Source organism: Amia ocellicauda, chromosome 10 (assembly GCF_036373705.1).
Source record: "Amia ocellicauda isolate fAmiCal2 chromosome 10, fAmiCal2.hap1, whole genome shotgun sequence".
Classification (NCBI taxonomy): domain Eukaryota; kingdom Metazoa; phylum Chordata; class Actinopteri; order Amiiformes; family Amiidae; genus Amia; species Amia ocellicauda.
The window spans coordinates 19,190,162-19,209,668 of record NC_089859.1 but is presented as its reverse complement, the minus strand read 5'-3'; the positions used below and the strand labels follow the sequence as shown (position 1 = coordinate 19,209,668).

The 19,507-nt window shown below is 43.1% G+C and overlaps 1 protein-coding gene across 1 annotated transcript; it reads left to right on the top strand.

The window, feature by feature from the left end:
• The first annotated feature begins 952 nt into the window (after positions 1-952).
• Positions 953-12,099, top strand: lrrc69 (leucine rich repeat containing 69). The gene is made up of 8 exons (XM_066715391.1): positions 953-1,187; positions 1,481-1,607; positions 2,368-2,440; positions 2,760-2,955; positions 3,114-3,185; positions 9,613-9,714; positions 10,600-10,776; positions 10,883-12,099. Exons 1-8 carry the CDS (start codon positions 1,011-1,013, stop codon positions 10,991-10,993), a joined length of 1,035 nt encoding a protein of 344 aa, XP_066571488.1. The 5' UTR covers positions 953-1,010; the 3' UTR covers positions 10,994-12,099.
• The last annotated feature ends 7,408 nt before the right edge of the window (positions 12,100-19,507 follow it).

The window sequence follows — 19,507 nt, the reverse complement described above, 5'->3', positions numbered from 1 at the left end:
TTTTAAATGTGTATCTTCATATACATGGACAAAAAATACAACCATGTTTATTCCTCAATTCTGTTAAATCAGTATTTGTTTTCCAAACTTACATCAGGGAATGTATTACTAGTGAAACTGACTAATGTTTGGATGTAATAATTGAAAGGCTCCTGCAGACCAGCCTTATTGACTGGTTTCCATCTCACAACATACTGGTAGTTAGTGGGGTTTCCAAGGCTGCTGGACCATGGACCTGTAGAGGCAGCCTGACCTTTCAGGGGTTCCCACTACAGCAGCTCTGTGCTGGGATGTGGTCAGGGACCTGGGGTGCTTTCTTCTCACACATCCATAGTGCAGACTACAGGCATCCTCCATGGACTGAATTATTGCGCACAACTTTACATCTGCAGTTTTTTTTTTTCATCAGCCTTGACTGACATGTGCTGATTGTTTTGTTTCCTTTATTGATACTTTTGATGGTTCAATCTTGTTTTGAAGGGTTTTGTGAAAGCTGATTTTGTGCTTATTTTGATAGTCTGAGAGACGAACATCTGCATAAACACAAACAAGACAGCCTGCTGCAAACCAATCCAGTGGAGAATCTATAAAATCAGATATTGAATTCCACAAGCTGCCTTAAACTCTAGTTTTCAGCTTTCATACAAAAGAAAGTCATTGAAGGAAACCATTCAGACACAGAAAGCATAATCAACGAATATTTCACTGCAAGTAATCAAGTATTGTTTATTATGCTATTAATGCGCTGTGTGCTTAAGAAGTATAGGCTAATTGTGGGTTGTATTAACAGTGAAACAGTATAAAGGATATAGAAGCCATAAAATGACGTAAGCTGGTCTCTTTTTGCAGTTTAATATGTATTGATTCCAAATGAAGAGAAGACGAAGAGAAGGTGCGCACTGTCGTTGGATATGCCTGAGGATGTCCCACAATGGACACCGTAGATCTCCGCTGCGCGTTCCTGCGGTCAGTTTGTTCAGGAGCGTCTGGTTGCCACGGCAGCCGCGGCCATGGCGGACAGTCTGGTGCTCAGAGCGATTCGGGGAAACGCCAGACGTTTAAACTTGAATGATAGGAAGATTAACAGCATCCCTAAAGCTGTTGCACAATTACCGTCGCTTCTGTCCCTGCAGCTGCAAAACAACTCAATCGCCGCGTGTCCGACGGAGCTGCAGGCGCTGCGCAGGGTGAGCGCAGCTGCGGGTTTGTCTGCGTGGATCCACTGCGCTCCGAGCAACAGCTATTCTCACTGGCATGCACTTTGTGGAAGTGCCAGTTATTTTGTAATATAAACATGTTTTGGGAAAATACAGGCACTTTACATTGCAAATAATTTCCTCTTTCCTCATCAGGGGCATTACTTGATTGGTGTAGTGCGTTCTCAACTGTTAAAATCAGTGTTTTTAAATGTACACTGACGTCCCTTTTCATTTGAATTGTTTTCATTCAACATCATTTTCAAATAACTCTTCTTGTGCAGTTGACGGAGCTCAACCTGGGGAACAATGCGCTCCAGGAGCTGCCACCGGCGCTCGGGCATCTCGGCTCCCTGAAGAAGCTGCACCTGTTCGGCAACCGCATCGCGCACATACCGGCGGAGGCGCTGGGTAGGTCGGCAGTCAGCACACGTGTGTACCGATAGAGGAAAGGTAGCGGCACTTCTACAAATACCAGACAGCTTCAGATAGGTATTTTGCATTGAATCCTATTTTTTGTATTTCATAATTTCATTATTTTTCGATTTTTGTGGAAAACAAACATTGAACACTCTTGTACAGATATGCCTCGCTTCGCACGACGTAAACGTGGTCATAAATACATTTAATTAATAGGAATGTGTTTCATAAATGTGAGAACGATCATTAATATTTGTGAAATACTAAATACGCTGTTAATCAGAAAATAGTTTTTATGAATTAAAAATACTTGTATACAATTAAAAAATAACTCGCCATATTGTTTGTAATTTAATCTGCAGGAGATTTTGGCTCCTGTCCTGTCTGACGCTTTTCGCTTTATATAGATTCTCCCCCAGGAAGTCCTGCACGTTTTGTTCTTGTGTAAAATAATGAAGCTGCGCGGATCACCGTTGTCAGACTACATCCCATACATACATGGGGGTTCAGTTTTGCTGACATATATTTTAATGATTAATTTATGTTTATGAATTTGATCAATTCGTGCTACAATCCGTGCACATCGTGGTATAACAAGGATGTTTGCCATTTAATTTGTTATTGACTATATTCAAGGCACTTGTCTCAGCCTAATGTTTTGTAAAGGTGTCTGCTAAGAAATAATCATAATTGAAATGTAATCTTGTAACCGGGTGTTTTATAACATTTGTATAACACTTGTATATTACAGAAGGACTCTCTAATCTTGTACTTCTCAATCTGAACCACAACAAGATCGAAACCATCCCTCCAGGAATCGGCAGGTACCCCGCTCTGTCGCTGCTGTTTCTCTGTGGCTTTTCACAGGCCAGTGGGGAAACCGTATCTCTCACAATCCACAGTCTTCTCTGTAGCTGTTAACACAGTTGTATCCAGATTTCCTGTTTTCCTTGCTTCTACTCTAGCAGTATGTGAAATATCTGAAGTAAATATATAATATATAATATAGTGCTGTTTCAATAATATATTAGTCTTTAGAAGGAATCAACCTGGGGAGCATATGGTGAAATACATGATCAAGTTCAAGGTTTTCTGAGTGACTTTTTAGGACATTTAGACATCACAGTGACTCGCTGTTTCCAGGCTGGTCAAACTGCAGCATCTCAGTCTGAACAACAATGGGCTGGAGGAGGTGCCGTCCCAGCTGGGCTCACTGAAGGAGCTGCTGGAGCTCCACTTAGCCAGGAACAAGCTGTCCCATCTCCCACAGGAGCTCTGCCTCCTCTCCAACCTCACCAGGCTCAACCTGGCAAGAAACCAGCTCCGGGGGCTTCCTGAGGTATGCATCCTTCAGTCACCCCTCTCCTCCACTCTGGGTGTTCATGTCAGTTGTCAGGTATAATCTTAAACATTAGTCTTTATGTTGGGGGTTGTCACACCAGTGTTACTCACCTCATTGCGTGTGGAACCTGCTGAATCCAGCGTTTCTCACCTTAGGGCCTCCACAGGCTGAGCCGGCTCCGCGTTATGGATGTTGCAGGGAATCAGCTCAAGATGTTTCCAGTTCATGTATGTATGGGGTCACATGCATGATGGTATTTGATTAAAATAATGAAATGCTTTAGGATTGTGTTCTTAGGGCAAAAGGTGTGAAAGAAGCTAAACTCACTTTTCTCTCATGACTCCAATGGTTAAATCCTTTACATTTTTTATTTTCCTGATGTATTTATAGTCCAACTTTGTGCGAATTCAGTATATTCCAGTATAAAATAATAATGGTAGTACTGTAGTTTATTAACATACAAATCTATTGATCCTGTGGTTTGTAACAATCCAACTCATAGACAGCAGTTGGGTGGCAGGGAGGAGAGAATGAACTGATAGAAGACTGATATTGCCATTGCAACTGTGCTTCTTGTGCACCCAAGATAGGTACAAAACCAAACAAGAAAAATGATAAAAAGCAAACCCAACAATTCCACTTTCCACCTCCCAAATACAATCAACAATTATTGAATAATAAACAGAACAACATGCACAAACCAGTCGAGGGATACAGAGAAAATGAGTTCTAACAAAACCGTTTACTTTACTTAGATGCACCACAATAAACCCAGCCCAGACTGTAGTGAAGCAATGAAAAAAGAAAAAAGTGCATTGTGTAGTTTGTAATAAAAGATAATAAAGACGGGGTTAAACGTACGGAATTGCAGCACCACAGAACTAGCAGGGATAGACCTACAGTAACTACAGGGACTAAAGGATGCTCTGGAAAATACTGACATAGAAGACATACAGAACGTAGAGAAAACCTAAACTGACCTGATGCCGGAAGAGAGGTAAGTAGGAAGTGTAGTAAAGTATATCAAGACAATGAAAATGAATTCAGTTAGCAAGCAAACATTAGTGAAAACTAGTCAGCCTGAAGCAATAAAGCGACAGTAGCTGGAGAACCCCGAACTGACCGTCTTTCCAGCACAGGATCCTCTGACAGCCCCAGGAAAGAGATGTCCCTGTGGCTGGCGAAGGAGTCTGTGCTCATGGTCACTTGTCCAGTGTTTATAGAGATGAGTCCAAAACTGGCATCCTGTAGTGCGAGAGAATATACTCAACCCGAGGAGAGGCTGAATTATATCTGCTGCCCTCGGTCAGCACTGGACAGCAGGCATGAAGTGCTCTGTTGCTCGAGGACAAGGGCAGAAGAGCGCAGTCACGCGGCACCTCCCTCTTCCCTGGTGGTCATTAGTGGCATATCAGGCTCTTAATCAGCTGCCTGCTACAGGTGTATATTAGTTCTCATTAATATTAGTATTGTAACATTTCCACTAACTTGGTGCCAGGTGTATTAAAAATGAAAACCATGCCAAAATAAATGACCAACTAGGACAATAAAAAAGGTAAGACAAACAGACAAACATTACCAGGGTATAGGTGAAGGAAAAAACAGACTTATGACAAAGAAATGACAGGACCTCTGTCATATCCAATTCCCACTAAAACAATGATGTTCTGAGAGAGTGTTATAAAAGTAGGAATCTGCAATAAATCGACATTCAAATGCAAAAAATATACTGTACTGAGGCTTAGCAACAGAGTACTAAATACAACAAAGAGTACATTGTCTCAAATAACAGTCCAAAGTCCAGCCCAGGACTTGATGTAAACAGTTTAACAAAATACAAAACACTGAACCTCAGTAGAGAAATACATGGTTCCCTTTCAAAGACAACCATTACCAATTGGGAAGAGCCTTCTGACCTGCCAATCATGTGAAAACATGTACCAAAGCTGCCCAATAGGGGTCCTGCTGGGAGGAGGAGTCCTGCCCCTGTGCCTGTGAAGTGTCTCCTCCTCACAGTAGCAACCTGCCATTTCTTCTTTCACCTTGCCAGTGATGCATGCTTTTAGTTTAATTTCGCATGCGTGCATGCTAAAAGTGGAGAAGTGTGCTCACCGCTCTTCAGAGTTTTTTAGACTTCGGTCTTCTTGTAGAGTTTTTCTTCTCTTCGGAGATAAGTGTACAGCAGGAGTCTCGCTCGGAGCTGACTTCAATCCCTCCCTTAAGATCTGCTGTGCGTATCCTCTCTGCGGAGGTAAGTTTTGTGCAGTAGTTTTTCTCACACATAGAGCTGGCTTTGGCTCCTCTATAGAGATCTACCATGTAAATCACCTCTTTGTACCACCTCGAAATCCGTCGACGTCAACACATCGATATCGACCTCGAAATCCATTGACGTCGACGCATCGAATATCTACCTCAACATCCATCGAGGTTGACACATCAGGATACACTGGAGAGTGTAACTGAGACTCAATCTTTGGATCACGCCTCCTTTATCCTATATCAAAGTTGACACGGAGAGCAGAGTGTCTTGGCTGAGACTCGATCCACGGATCTCACCTCCTCCCCATCGAGGTATTCAGGGAGGGAGAGTGTCTCTCGGGCGACTCGATCTATGGATTGTGCCTCCCTCCCTAACTCACGTCGCGAAGCTCCATTTTCGACATCGACACATCAATATCAACCACACCCCGGAGGTGGATATGAACCTGCACACAGACACAGAATCTGTTGTGAGGAGCTGGGAGAAGCCACCCTGCCTCAGTATTTTAGTTCCATTTTGGGCTATCAACATCCCAGCTAGAGAGCAATTGGCTTCACCCCCCCTCTATTCAAGCGCTCCCCGGAGAGTCTTTCCCCAAGATGGAGATCGCCGGCGAGCAGGCGCTCATGTTCTCTACTTCTCCCCCATATGCACTCCACAATGGCATATATGCTGGTCTCCCTCTAGGAGGAGATGGGAGTCTCCACCCCCTCGGGCGAGGGAGGAGGAGGATGAGTTCAAACACTGCTGCGTCAAATGGGAGAGTTTAGACAATAGCTATGGCCACCCAGCGCCAAATGCGATACCATCTGAATGAGAGGAAACTGGCCCCTCCATCACCTGCCCTGACAGGAAGAGATGTCCATCCTCCTCAACGCATCAATTACACCTGGTCAAACTTTCGGGACCACTGTCGACCTGAGCATAAACGCTCAGCCAGGGCGAAGGAAATGTTGTCAAAGTATGTCGACCTTCAACAGCCGAGAAGACAGCCCCAGTCGTGCCACTGGCCCTACCCTCGGGGGATACAGTGGGTGAGGAACAAAAAAAACCTGCAGCCGCAGGCTGGCAGCGCATGGCCAAGTTACCAGCATACCAGAGGCCAGATGCAAGCTGAAGACTCTGTATAGGAAGTTGAAGAAAGTGTTTTGTGATAATTATATAATGTTTATATTAATACTAGCATTAGAAGTAGTTTGTATACAGACTGAGCAGATTAGATTTAGCAGGACAAGTAAAGGGTCAACAAGGTTGATTTGTTAGAAACTCCTGTCAGTAATAAAAGATCACACTGTGCCGAAATAGCCTACAGATGTCTGCTGAGAATTTGTTTATGACTTAATTGTTTCTCAAGATAGGCAGGAATTGTTTCTGTTAATGAATGATTGACACTAGGTAAATGACGACCGTGGGATCGCATCTTCCTAGTGCACATCAAAGACGGACATCTGCTTTTTGTATCCATCACCTCTTCACGGGAGGACAGATCATAAACGGACCCGGACCTGTATCTTCTGATTGGATGAAAGGCCATAAGATTTTACGTCATTTTCCTATAAAGCTGCACTCATGTTTGTAAACATTAAGTCCTCACTGAAGGAATTATTCCTGACGTGGGGCTTCCGAGCCGGCTTGATTAAGGTTCTATTTGCTTTATCTCCGCGACTTCTCCACTTATTTCCGAGATGGTTCTACACAAGCCAAGGTTAAAATTGACTTTTCAGCTGGAAGCTTAAGGGGAGAAGCTAGCCCTGCAACCCCCCCGACTAAACCGCAGGTAGAATGTCCCCAGAGACGAAAGACAATGAGCCACGGATACGCCCTCCATTTCCGCTCTGGCTCTCCCTTCCTCAGAGGAGTGCTGACCACTACTGTCAGATGCGCAGAAGGGCAAGAACTATTGCTCAAGAGATTGCAATAATGCAAGAGAAATGAGCTATATGACAGGTGGACCGAGAGAACTCACGAGGTTCTACTCACGGTACTTCCTAGTGCCAAAGGACGGAGGCTTAAGATCCATTCTCGATCCGCATGAAACTTCCACATGTTTACTGCACAGTCTATCCTCCAGTCAGTCTGACTGGGCAACTGGTTCATGTCAATAGACCTCAGGGACACCTATTTCCATGTCCCCATCCTCCCAATGCACAGGACATAGCTATCCTTTGCCCTTCAGGACCAAGCGTACGAATTCTGTGTGCTGCAGATTGGCCTCTCACTGGTGCCCTGCACGGATGCTTGGATGCAGTCCTGGCCCCCTCAGGTCAAAGGGGATCAGAACAACCTGGATGACTGGCCAATTGCACAGACTCCAGGATACAGGCAGAGGAACACATGACAGAGGTCATGCAATATGTGAATACACTGGGTTTCAGTTCACATGTAGCAGAGCTCTCTCAAACACATGCATTCGGTGGTGTTCTTGGGAATGCGGTTCGACTCCAAAGTGATACTTGTCCTCCTGTCAGAGACAGGAGCTGCAAGCCAACACGTCCTGTTGAACAAGCATGTCTTAGTTTGGACAGACAACACGACAGTGGTGGCTTGAATCAACCCCCAGTGGAGGCATGCGCTCACCTGAACTACATTGTGTGGCATGCAAACTTCTCCTGTGGGCCTGAGACAATCTCCGATCGGTTAGGGCAATACATCTGCCAGGTGTGTCCAACAGAGCTTTGGACCTCCTCTCTCTGGGAGGACTGGACAGCTTGGAATGGAGATTGAGTCCTGGTAGAGTAGATCTGGGAGTCGCTTGGATGGGCTTGAGTCGACCTCTTGCTACTCAGGCAACGACTCAGTGCCCCTGTGCTGAAAGTAGGAGGGGTCCCCTGGTGTGGATGCCTTGCTCGCCTGTGGCCTCGGGGAATTGCTATACGCCTTCTCCCCACTTGCACTTCCTCCTGATTTGCCCCCAGTGGCCGAGACAGTTATGGTTTGCAACACTAGTGCACATGCTCAGTATGGAACCCTGGCAAGGAGACGGACTCCTGTGGCACCCAAACCCAGCACAGCTGCAGTTGTGGGTCTGGCCCTGAAAGGCTCCGTCTAATGTCACTAGGACTGCCAGACAGGATTATGCCTGAGCCCCTACTACCAGAGCTCAATATGTTTAGTGGTCAGCCTTCCAGAACTGGTGCCTAGCCAGAAACGTGGATCCAGTGTCATGCCCCATAACGACTGTGCTGTGCTTCCTGCAGCAGCTGCTGGAGGAAGGGAAATCTGCATCCACTCTGAAGGTTTATCTGGCTGCTATCACAGCGTATCACGATAATTTTGACGCTGTCTCCACAGGAGCCCCGTTCCTGGTGACACTATCCCTGATGGGAGTAAGGCGGCTGAGCCATTGAAGGTCACAATTCCAGTCTGGGACTTGGAGCTAGTCCTTCGGGGACTTAGCAGAGCTCCCTTTGAGCCCGTTTCCACAATGGAGCTCTACTTTCTCTTGCTAAGGTTTCCTTCCTTTTAGCAATAACTTCCGCAAGGAGACTCAGTGATTCATGCCTTGTCTATGGGTAAAGCCTGTCTGATCTTCTCTGGAAGCAACGACAGGGTCACACTGAGGACGAACCCGGCCTTCCTACCCAAGGTTGTGTCAGCTTTTCACATCAATCGACCTATCGTCCTGGATTCATTCCACCCCCCCCTTCACATGTGTCAGATGAGGTCTACAGACTTCACACACTGTGTCCGATTTGGGCCTTCAGGTGTTATATGGAGAGGACTGTGCACTTCCCAGCTCCGACCAACTTTTTGTCTGCTTTGGGTCTATGACTGGCTCATTGCGTGGTGGATGCGATCTGTCTCCCATCTCTGAAAATGCAAAGGTTCCCGTGCCAGAACACATCTCGGCACAAGCCATTTTTTTCATGGCGCCTCACTGGAGGACCTGTGTAACGTTGCAACATGCTCCAGTCGTCAAACTTTCACAAGGTTCTACCACCTGAATGTTGCAGACCAGGTGCGCCCTACACTGGGCACTCAGGTAATGCAGGTGGCTTGCCCTCAGGTGCCGTGAGGCTCTGCTGCGCTAGCCATGGATGGTAATGGGCTTAAATCAGGTGTCCGGACTCCACGCCAGCTCTGGTACAGTCTTCCCATTCGGTAATAGTTGTTAGGTTATTATCATACCCCTGGTTCCATTACCCTTCAGGGGTCGCTCGGCCAGATGACCTTCATGATGAAGAAATGGCAGGTTGTTACTGTGAGGAGGAGACGCTTCACAGGCATGGGGGAAGGGCTTCTCCTCCCAGCAGGGCCCCTATTGGGCACTTTTGGTACATGTTTTCACATGATTGGCAGGTCAGAAGGCTCTTCCCATTCGGTAATAGTTGTCTTTCTTTTTCAGGGAACCAGCGTTATGATAATAATCTAACGTTTTACATCCCCTTCAGTTCCAGCAGTTACAGCTGGAGCAGCTGCACTGCGAAGAAAACCCCTTCATTCAGAAGGAGCCGGTGGAGTCGGTCCAGCAGGAGGAGGCCTTGACTTTGAAGGTTTCTCGTTGTGATGAGTGCAGAATGCTCTGTAGTAATGACTACATGTATATTTAATAGTTACTTCATGCTTGTAATTTAATGACAGTATGTTAAAGTTGCAACCTATGAAAAAAAAGTTCAGTCTGATGCATCTGCTGGATTTGTCTTCTGTATTGAGACATCTGTTCTTCACTGTTGTTTAGAATCTGTTTAGACGTGCTCTTCTTCACTATTGTTTATAATGTTTAGACAGTTGTTCTTGAAATGCTTTTGTAATATCTCAGAAAAAAACTAATTTTTATTCCTTTTCAATCCAAAGAAAATGTCTTGTTTAGAATAAATGTAATGTCATCTATTTTAATGTTAAAATGGTGCAAGTATTTCCCATTGTATGTCTCTTCAGGTTAGAGACATAACGTTTAATCCAAGTATCCCTGTAGAATATGAAGCAGTTGATACGCTGTGCTGAGGTTCAGTCATTCTGTATATGAATACATCACTATGCGCTATCTCAGACCTTCATATGTTAAAGGAACCAATCCTCCCTATAGGCAGAGGGGCTCTTATGTATTAAGTTGTAAGTGGGACTACTTTTATCTCCCTTTATCAATGTAATGATATTAAATGCAAGAAATATATTTCCTACTTCAGACTGATTTTATTAAATCGGTCGGTTTTATAAGCAAGACACCTTGTGTAGGTGTAAGTGTGTGTAGCTGTCCGATACACAGACTTCTGTGGAGTTAAATGGATACAGACACACGGTTTGAACTCACTGTACTGAATATTCCTCTCTTTTGACTTTGGGAGGTTACATTGTTTCTGTCAACAATAATATAGAAATGATCTGTAAGGCTTTGAGACACTAGCTCACAATGTGAACTGCTGGTTTGTCGTTCTCAGGAAACCACGGCCAGACTGATTCTGAGGGAGCAAAGATGCCGGTCCTCTGTGGTCCCAGTGCTGGTCCAGAACCCGTCCCTGCAGGCCCTGCTGTCGCAGGCGGGGCACTGTGCGGTGTGCAGTCAGGGCTTTCTCAGCATTTGGCTGGAGTGTGTCCACTTTCTGAATATAAAGAAGGTGTCTGTCATTCTTCAGAAATATGATTCAAGATAACACTTGTACTTACAATTCTTAAAGACTAAAACAATTTGTCAGAAGTTAATATTCCACCACTGTTTTTCAGGATATGAAGGTTGCCAGCAGTTCACGTACCATACCTGTGAGAGTCTTGCTTTGCTCCTATAAATGCTTTAACTCAAGAGGACATGGGTATTATGGAGTTGCAGTTTCATGAAGAGCCAGGGCGTGAGGGAGGAACATGAAGCACCATTTACACTAGAGGTTCCCAGTCCAGCCATGGACGTTCCAAGATGGGGAAAAGATAGGGATGGAAAATGCAGTTTTGGTTCCAGGAAAATGCTATTTTCATTCCAAGAAATCTAATTGATCCTAGGAAAACACATCTAGACAAAAGTTATGGTTAAATGAAAACAGGTTCTGATTACTCCTTCTCTTTAATTCATTTTTAATTAATTAATAACATTTGAAATCACAATGGCAATAAATAACATATCTGATACCATAAAGAAAGACAAACCAACATTAATACAAAGAAAATAAAGCAAAAAATTATTGCACATCCCCTTTACCCACAAACACAGGAACCTTCCAATGTGCCGTGATGACGTAGTGCCGCCTCAGCCTCATCAGCTGATTGACAGTGAAGTGAGTCCATGCCTTACAGGTGGGGTGTCACCATTTTGTTATTATTTTATTTTTATACATTCATGGGTTTACCTATACTTTCTAAATATCTCCTAAAAGTTTTAACAAAACCTTGGATTCCTCACATCAGGACATTCACCACCACAGTCCCCGACATCAGATACAGGACAGCAGAATAACATACACCGATCAGCCATAACATAATGACCACTGACAGGTGAAGTGAATAACACTGATAATCTCGTAATCATGGCACCTGTCAGTGGGTGGGATGTATTAGGCAGCAAGTGAACATTTTGTACTCAAAGTTGATGTGTTAGAAGCAGAAAAAATGGGCAAGCGTAAGGATCTGCGCGACTTTGACAAGGGCCAAATTGTGAAGGCTAGACAACTGGGTCAGAGCATCTCCAAAACTGCAGCTCTTGTGGGGTGTTCCCGGTCTGCAGTGGTCAGTACCTATCAAAAGTGGTCCAAGGAAGGAAAAGCGGTGAACCGGTGACAGGGTCATGGGCGGCCAAGGCTCACTGATGCACGTGGGGAGCGAAGGCTGGCCCGTGTGGTCCGATCCAACAGACGAGCTACTGTAGCTCAAATTGTTGAAAAAGTGAATGCTGGTTCTGATAGAAAGGTGTCAGAACACACAGTGCATCGCAGTTTGTTGCGTATGGGGCTGCGTAGACGCAGACCAGTCAGGGTGCCCATGCTGACCCCTGTCCACTGCCGAAAGCGCCTACAATGGGCACGTGAGCATCAGAACTGGACCATGGAGCAATGGAAGAAGGTGGCCTGGTCTGATGAATCATGAGTTCAAGGTGTTGACTTGGCCTCCAAATTCCACAGATCTCAATCCAATCAAGCATCTGTGGGATGTGCTGGACAAACAAGTCCGATCCATGGAGGCCCCACCTCGCAACTTACAGGACTTGAAGGATCTGCTGCTAACGTCTTGGTGCCAGATACCACAGCACACCTTCAGAGGTCTAGTGGAGTCCTTGCCTCGACGGGTCAGGGCTGTTTTGGTGGCAAAAGGGGGACCTACACAATATTAGGCAGGTGGTCATAATGTTATGGCTGATCGGTGTATACACATTTTATTGTACTGTATTAATATGCGGTGGGGGGCTGCATCCTGGGACACTTTGAGACAGACTCCTTAACTGAGAGAAATTAACCTCATAATTAGCTCCTACACCTTCACTCAAATTATTAATAGTGCTTAATTATCATGCAGGGCAAACAGTGGCATAATTAGAATGATAGTAATAATGGATATGTAAAGCCTGTAAATGTGTTCTTTATTTTTGTGTATCCTGTGTTTATGATTTCAATATTACAGTTTAATTGTTATGCTTTATTGTGTTTATTCACAGTGTTTGATCAGTGTTTTGGTTTCCATTTACACTATTTGTTACAATTTGTGCTTTAATCGGGATGTCCCTTTAAGAATCTGAGGTCTGTGTTAATTACCTGGAAGTTCATTGATTGGTTTGGTGTGTATAAAAGACATCCAGATGTGGGACCTGGGGACCTGGGGACCTGGCTGTTTTGATTTACTTTTGGTAAGACACAGGTTTATTCGAGTTCTATGCTTATGGTGTGTTCAGTCTATGGTTTGATAATGTATGTTTAAAGTTAAACGATTTCTAGTTAATTTATGCCACATTCTATGGTTTGGATTGACTGTATGCTTTTGTTTATAATGAAACCTGAGGGGTGCTTGCTTTTAAAATACTGTTGTGCAATAGGGGTGTGCTATAGAGGGAACTCCCTCTATTTTTTGTTGAAAGCACAGTAGCTTTCCTGGTTAATGTCGGTCATTTGTATAAACAGATTTAAGTAAATTCGAGTACTGCTGTTATTTATTATTGAACTTGTTGGTGTCAGGTTTTTAAGGCTGTACGATATTGATTCGTTTTAACGTACCTGTATATACCTGTGGTATAAGGCATATAACGAGTGTATCAATAATCCTGGTAAATTGCTTCTAATTTTGTGTATAGTTATCATTATTGCGAATTCCTTTTTAATACTCGTAATGACTTGTCTACATGTGCAGTGCGGCTGAATGCATTTGACTGCCTGAACTTGAGGGCAGTGGTGCCGGCCACGGCCACCCTGATAAAATCGCTGGCCCCCCCACTGGTCCCCCCTCACTAGTCGCATCTGTCACTGCGGACAAAACACCGTCAGCATCCCCTCTGCTAGCACTACGGACAAAACTACATAAGCATCCCCCCCCCCCGCCAAGCGCCACGGACAAAACATAGTCTAATACTACAACTGGCCACAGCCCGGCCCCCCCAGCTGAAATGGTCTAGAACAGCCACTGCCAAGGACACAAATAGAAATTGGGTTTCAAGACATTCACGACAGAAAACTGTAGATGCTTCAGTCATCACAATCTGGAACAAACTCCCCAGCGATGTGGTTGAAGCTGAAAATGTGGGAACATTTAAAGAGTCTGGATAGTATCCTTGGCTCACTTAGTTATTAATGGACACCAAATGAGCATGATGGGTCGAATGGCCTCTCGTTTGTAAACTTTATGTCAAAGGTATTTCCATCTGTGTTGGGTATTGTGCACATTATGTTCAGGATCTGTTTAGAGGCTATAAACTCTGTGCTGAAATGGACAGCTGGATAAGGTATTGTGAGGGATAAATGCTCTTGTGAATTAATGTATAAACCTGCTTATTAGTCTCTGCAGGTCTAGTGCAGCTCCTTGTTCTGGAGAATTGGCTCCTGACTGTAGTGGTTACTCCCGAGTGTGGGTCTTGTGTTGAAGACAAACTAGTATCCTAGTGTGTGAATTGGTTTGGAAAGTTGTGATGTAGGATCTAGTCTATTAGACCACAAGTTAATGAAGGGTTTCTGTTGACAGAGCTTCCACTTGAATCCTTTTGTATGTGATAACAAGTAACTCATGACTGGAGATGGCCTTTTTTCCTGGCTGGTCATGATCACTGCTCTTGATTCACTGCATGTTCTCTACCATATATCCTACACTCCTGTGGTGTATTTGCTCTTGGTGGGGGGAGGCTGCCTTCAGTTTTGTGGTCAGTTGCCATCAATAAAAAAACATGAATTTGGTGCCCTACAACTGAAGGGTTCTTGAGATAATTGAAGTGTAAAAGTGATTAGAAAGTTTAAAATGATGAAAGCCCTGTGCTGCAGGACTCCTCCTCCTGTAGTTGAAGGGAAGTACACATGTAAAATGTAAACCCTAACCTCTGAACAGACCTTTATTTTAACCATGGTGTCCATTTGAAGTGGTTTATAAATGATTTAGAGCAGAATATGCTTTAGAGGACCAGCCTTTGAGCTGCAGAGCTGGAGTAGGATAGTTCAAATTAGTACTATAGTGTCTTTTACTTTGCAATAGCTTCTACTAATCCAACCTTGTCACTGTGTGATTCCAATGGGAATAGGTCATGTAAATGTGCCTGGGGTGACTAGATGCTTGTTAATTGAGCTGCCTCATTAAGTATACAGGTGTGCTCAGCATAGTGCTGCTGCAGTGGTTTCTCTTCAAGCTCAAGCCTGAAGGGTGAGTATTGTGGGGAAATGTTAGTTTTACACTTGCTGTATTAGTACTTTGATAAAGTACAATTAAAGTAGGGGCTCCAAATGGCAAATTCTGAGGAAGGACGAGGTATCGTTTGGACTAATATTGTCATTTCCAATTAGTCTTTGCACCTGTGGTGGTGAATGAAGAACATAAGAGTTTACAAATGAGAGGAAGTCATTCGCCCCATCGTGCTTGTCTGGTGTCCATTAATAACTAAGTGATCCAGTGTATTTTTAAATGTTCCCAAATGTTCAGCTTCAACCACATTGCTGGGGAGTTTGTTCCAGATTGTGACGACTGTGTGAAGTGTCTCCTGTTTTCCTTTGTAAATGCCTTGAAGCCCAATTTCCCTAATACTGGCCCTAATACTGATCCCTGTGGAACTCCACTAGCAACCTCACTCCAATTAGAGCAACTCCTCTAATCGACACCCTCTGTTTCCTATACATCAACCAGTTCATAATCCATCTACTTACATTACCCTGAATGCCTACGGCTTCCAATCAGTCTTTGGTGTGGAACCTTATCAAAAGCTTTTTGAAAATATAAGTATATCATATCATATGCTTTCACATGATCTACAGCTGCAGTTGCATGTTCAAGAAATTCTAATAGATTAGTAAGACATGATCTGCCTCGTCTAAACCCATGTTGACTATCTTCAAGAATATGGTTTTCATTAAGATGCTCCTCTATTTTCTGTCTAATAATTTTTTCCAACATTTTACAAGTAATGCTGGTGAGACTGATTGGTCTGTACTTTCCTGGCTCAGTTTTGTCTCCTTTCTTGTGGATTGGTATGACATTTGCCATCTTCCAGTCAGTTGGCACATCCCCTGTTCTAAGTGTCATTTGGAATATTTGAGTTAGTGGCCTATAAATAATTTCCCTCATTTCTTTAAGTACTGTTAGAGATATACCATCTGGCCCAGGTGATTTGTTTGTTTTTAATTCTGCTAGTCCCTTTAGTACCACCTCCTCATTTATCCTGATCTCTCTTAGGGTTTGACTGGACTGGTTGTTAACCTGTGGCATTGAAGAGCCGGTATTAATGTTTTATATAAACTGTATAATGTTTTATATTACTAAGAGTATGCAGACCTAGCAAATTAGATTTCTCGAGCTAGCACTTTGACTTCTGTTTATTATGATAAGAGGATCACCCAAACATATAAATAGCCCACAGATACCAGTTTGCTTAGTGTTTGTTTGGGGTTTCCTGTTCTTCTCTCAAGGCTGAAGAGGTTACATTATAGTGATTGATTGCCTCATTGTCCATTGTTTAAGAAAACTGAGATTGGGCAGTTTGTGTGCCATAACAGGAAAACACCTGCTTCCATGATGACCCCCCTCCTCAGGAAGACAACCACAAACATTACAGGGTCAGGGACCTGACCTCAAGACAACATTTTGGGGAACCTGTGACTGGACCCTGCCCACTGAACCACATGTCATGAATTGTATAAAAGCTGTTAACATCTGCTGTTCAGAGAGAGACTCCGCTCAGGTGGAGAGCTTCCATGTCAGAGCCTCCCAGGCCTGGAATGTAAGATAAATACATTTATCCTCTGTGCATCAAGACTGGGTTCTTCAGGCATGTTATCTGTTTTTTCTTTTGTAAAAATCTCTGTGAAATACTCATTTAGAACATTTGCTACATCTTGTTCGATTTCCATGATACTGCCATTTTTGCCTTTTAGCTGTTTCACTTCCTCCTTTATTGACCTCTTGCTGTTGTAATATTGAAAAAAGCTTTTTGCATTAGTTTTAGCTCCAAGAGCTATGTTTCTTTCTATTTCCCCTCTTTGCTTTCCTGAAAATATTCTTTGCATTTTGTTTGGTCTCTATACCATTTATATGCGCTATAAAACATTTTCTTTCTCTTGATATTTTTTTGCATACTTCTATTAAAGCATTTTGGCCAATGTTTTTTGGTCCTCAATTTGCTCAATTTTGGTACACATTTCTCCTGAGCCTCAAGTAGTATATTCTTAAAATATAACTATCCATTTTCATCTGAATCTGTATCCAGTGTGCTCCAGTCTAACTCTTCTAAGTGCCGCCTCATACCTTCAAGGTTTGCTTTCCTAAAATTGTAGACCATTGTTTTAGACTTGGTCCTTGTTTTTTTAAAGAATGCCACAAAGCTAACCATATTGTGATCACAGTTTGCCATTGGTTCTCTAACTAGTGTCCTTCTGACTCTCTGGTGGTCATTTGAAAATATCAAGTCAAATTACAAACATTTCAGGATTTTCCTACTAGCAGTTTCCCTTGGTTTCCTTTTAGTGGAACATCTCCCATTGTCAGAGCTCCCTGCCCCCCTTGTCCCTTTCATATGTCACCACATTGTTTCTTTGATCTGCTGCAGCGCCTACATACAGACATTGCACACCAGTCACTCCAGCACTGAGTGATTGGCCGCAGCTCTGACAATATTGCTGCTCAGCCAATCAGCGCTGGCTTGACGCGCAGGACGCAGAGACACAGAGACGCGCAGTTGAGATTTCGGAGGAGTGCGCGTCGGCTCCTCTGCGCGCCTCTCGGGGCTACGCTTACCCAGAAACCCCTGCTCTGCGTTGCTACACAGAGACACATACACTCTTAGAACAAATGTGTTAAAAACAACACAAGCTGTGTGTAGGAATATTAGCACAAATAATGTGTTATTTAATTAACACATTTATGGGTTAGTTTTACTCAAGATGTGTTGGTTTTGTGTAGGAATATTAGCACAAATAATGTTATTTCATGAACACTGTAATATGTTAGTTTTACTCAACATGTTGGCTTATTAAAGCTAAACAACATATTAATTTAACAAAGGAAAATATGTGGTAGTTGTTTAATGTAAACAGAGAAACCTTAATATAAATTATTACTATTGCAAACATGTAGCAGATGTCTGTCTTATTAAGTAATTTATTCAATACAAAACACAATTACAATCAAACAATTTACGTAAGACATAGTACAGTATATAAAATGCAATCATTTAAATTGATTTTACTTATTTACCCTAAAGATGCTTTTCTGAAAATTAGTTATGTCAAATAATGCATAATACAATAATTTTTATATACAGTTATATACAGCATATTATGCATTAAACATCTGTGGGATAATCCACTTTTTAAATTAAGTTAACATCTGTTAAACGTCTAAATATGGATATTTTAAATATGTAAATGAATAAATAAATAATAATACATAAATAACACTAAATATGTTATACATTCAATGTTGGCAAGTATAACAGCCCCACATACTGACTCAGTGCAGTGATATCTCATTGTTACAGGCGCTGATGGCGCTGCTGAGCTGCGCTGCTCAGATGAGGCTCAATGCACTTCAGTGTCTCTGCAGTCCTGTGTGGAGGAGACACGTCTAGTACACAGCAGGCCTATGGACAGGTCGAAAGTGAAGTGACATGATAATGTATCAGTTTCTGTTTGATTAAACGATTAAGTATTATTTAAACCTCACTATATAAATTGCAGTCCCCCTGAAACACAATACAGAAACACATTGTACCGCACTGGGGGTGACAGCCGCAGCGGGGCGGCTTCTCGTTTTTAATAGTGGGTATAAGACTATTACTATACTACTACTAAGCTGTCCATATATCGCCCACGTAACACTAAAACCCTTCAAAACAATCTCGTCTATATGTTATATCTGTACAGAAGAGCCCTGAGCCATGTCAAGAAAAAACAACAAGACTGTCTCATGTTAAACCCGAACTTACAAGTTTAAATGTTGAGTTTTAAAGTCAAAATCCGGAGTGCTTTTGTTTCACATGGTACCGGGCTCTTCTGCGATATTAATTAAGGACATGACAAAGTGTACAAAAACGAGAGGAGGCCATTCGACCCATCCTGCTCTATTAGTGTCCATTATAACTAAGTGAAAAAATAATTTTGTTACCATTGTAAAATTAAATTAATGTTACTCACCTCTCGTAATTTCGTGGCCACAGAACAGGTTTTGTAGAAAGTTCAGACACTCAGCCTGTCCTCCAGTGAAGGGTATGTGGGAGGCGATGGGTTGAGACTTGTGGTTGTGATTAAAAATAAATAACACACTTCGATTGTGTTAGAAGAAAGCACATACCCTGTACATATTGTGTAGAAAACAACACAAAATGTGTCATAGTACTATTAACAATTTTTTTGTGTAGGATTTCAACACATTACTTCTAAGAGTGTACCTTCACGGATTCCAATGTGGATCATGACCAGTGGATTCCCCCCGGCTTTGACCAGTAGCCTGTGTACTAGTTTAGGGAGATTTGCAACCTGAGCATCAGGCAGGCAAGATACCATGCAGGTCTCCTTATCGCTAGAACACACCGTTTGATCTACACCTCTAAGAATCAAGTCTTCTACTATAACTACCTCCCTGTTCTGGGGGGGAGTGGACCCATGGTGCTCTGGTGCTCAACTGCACTCCCATCACCCTCTGAGCCGTCACTGTCCAACTCAGTGTCCAGCAGTTGGAACCTGTTGGGCATTT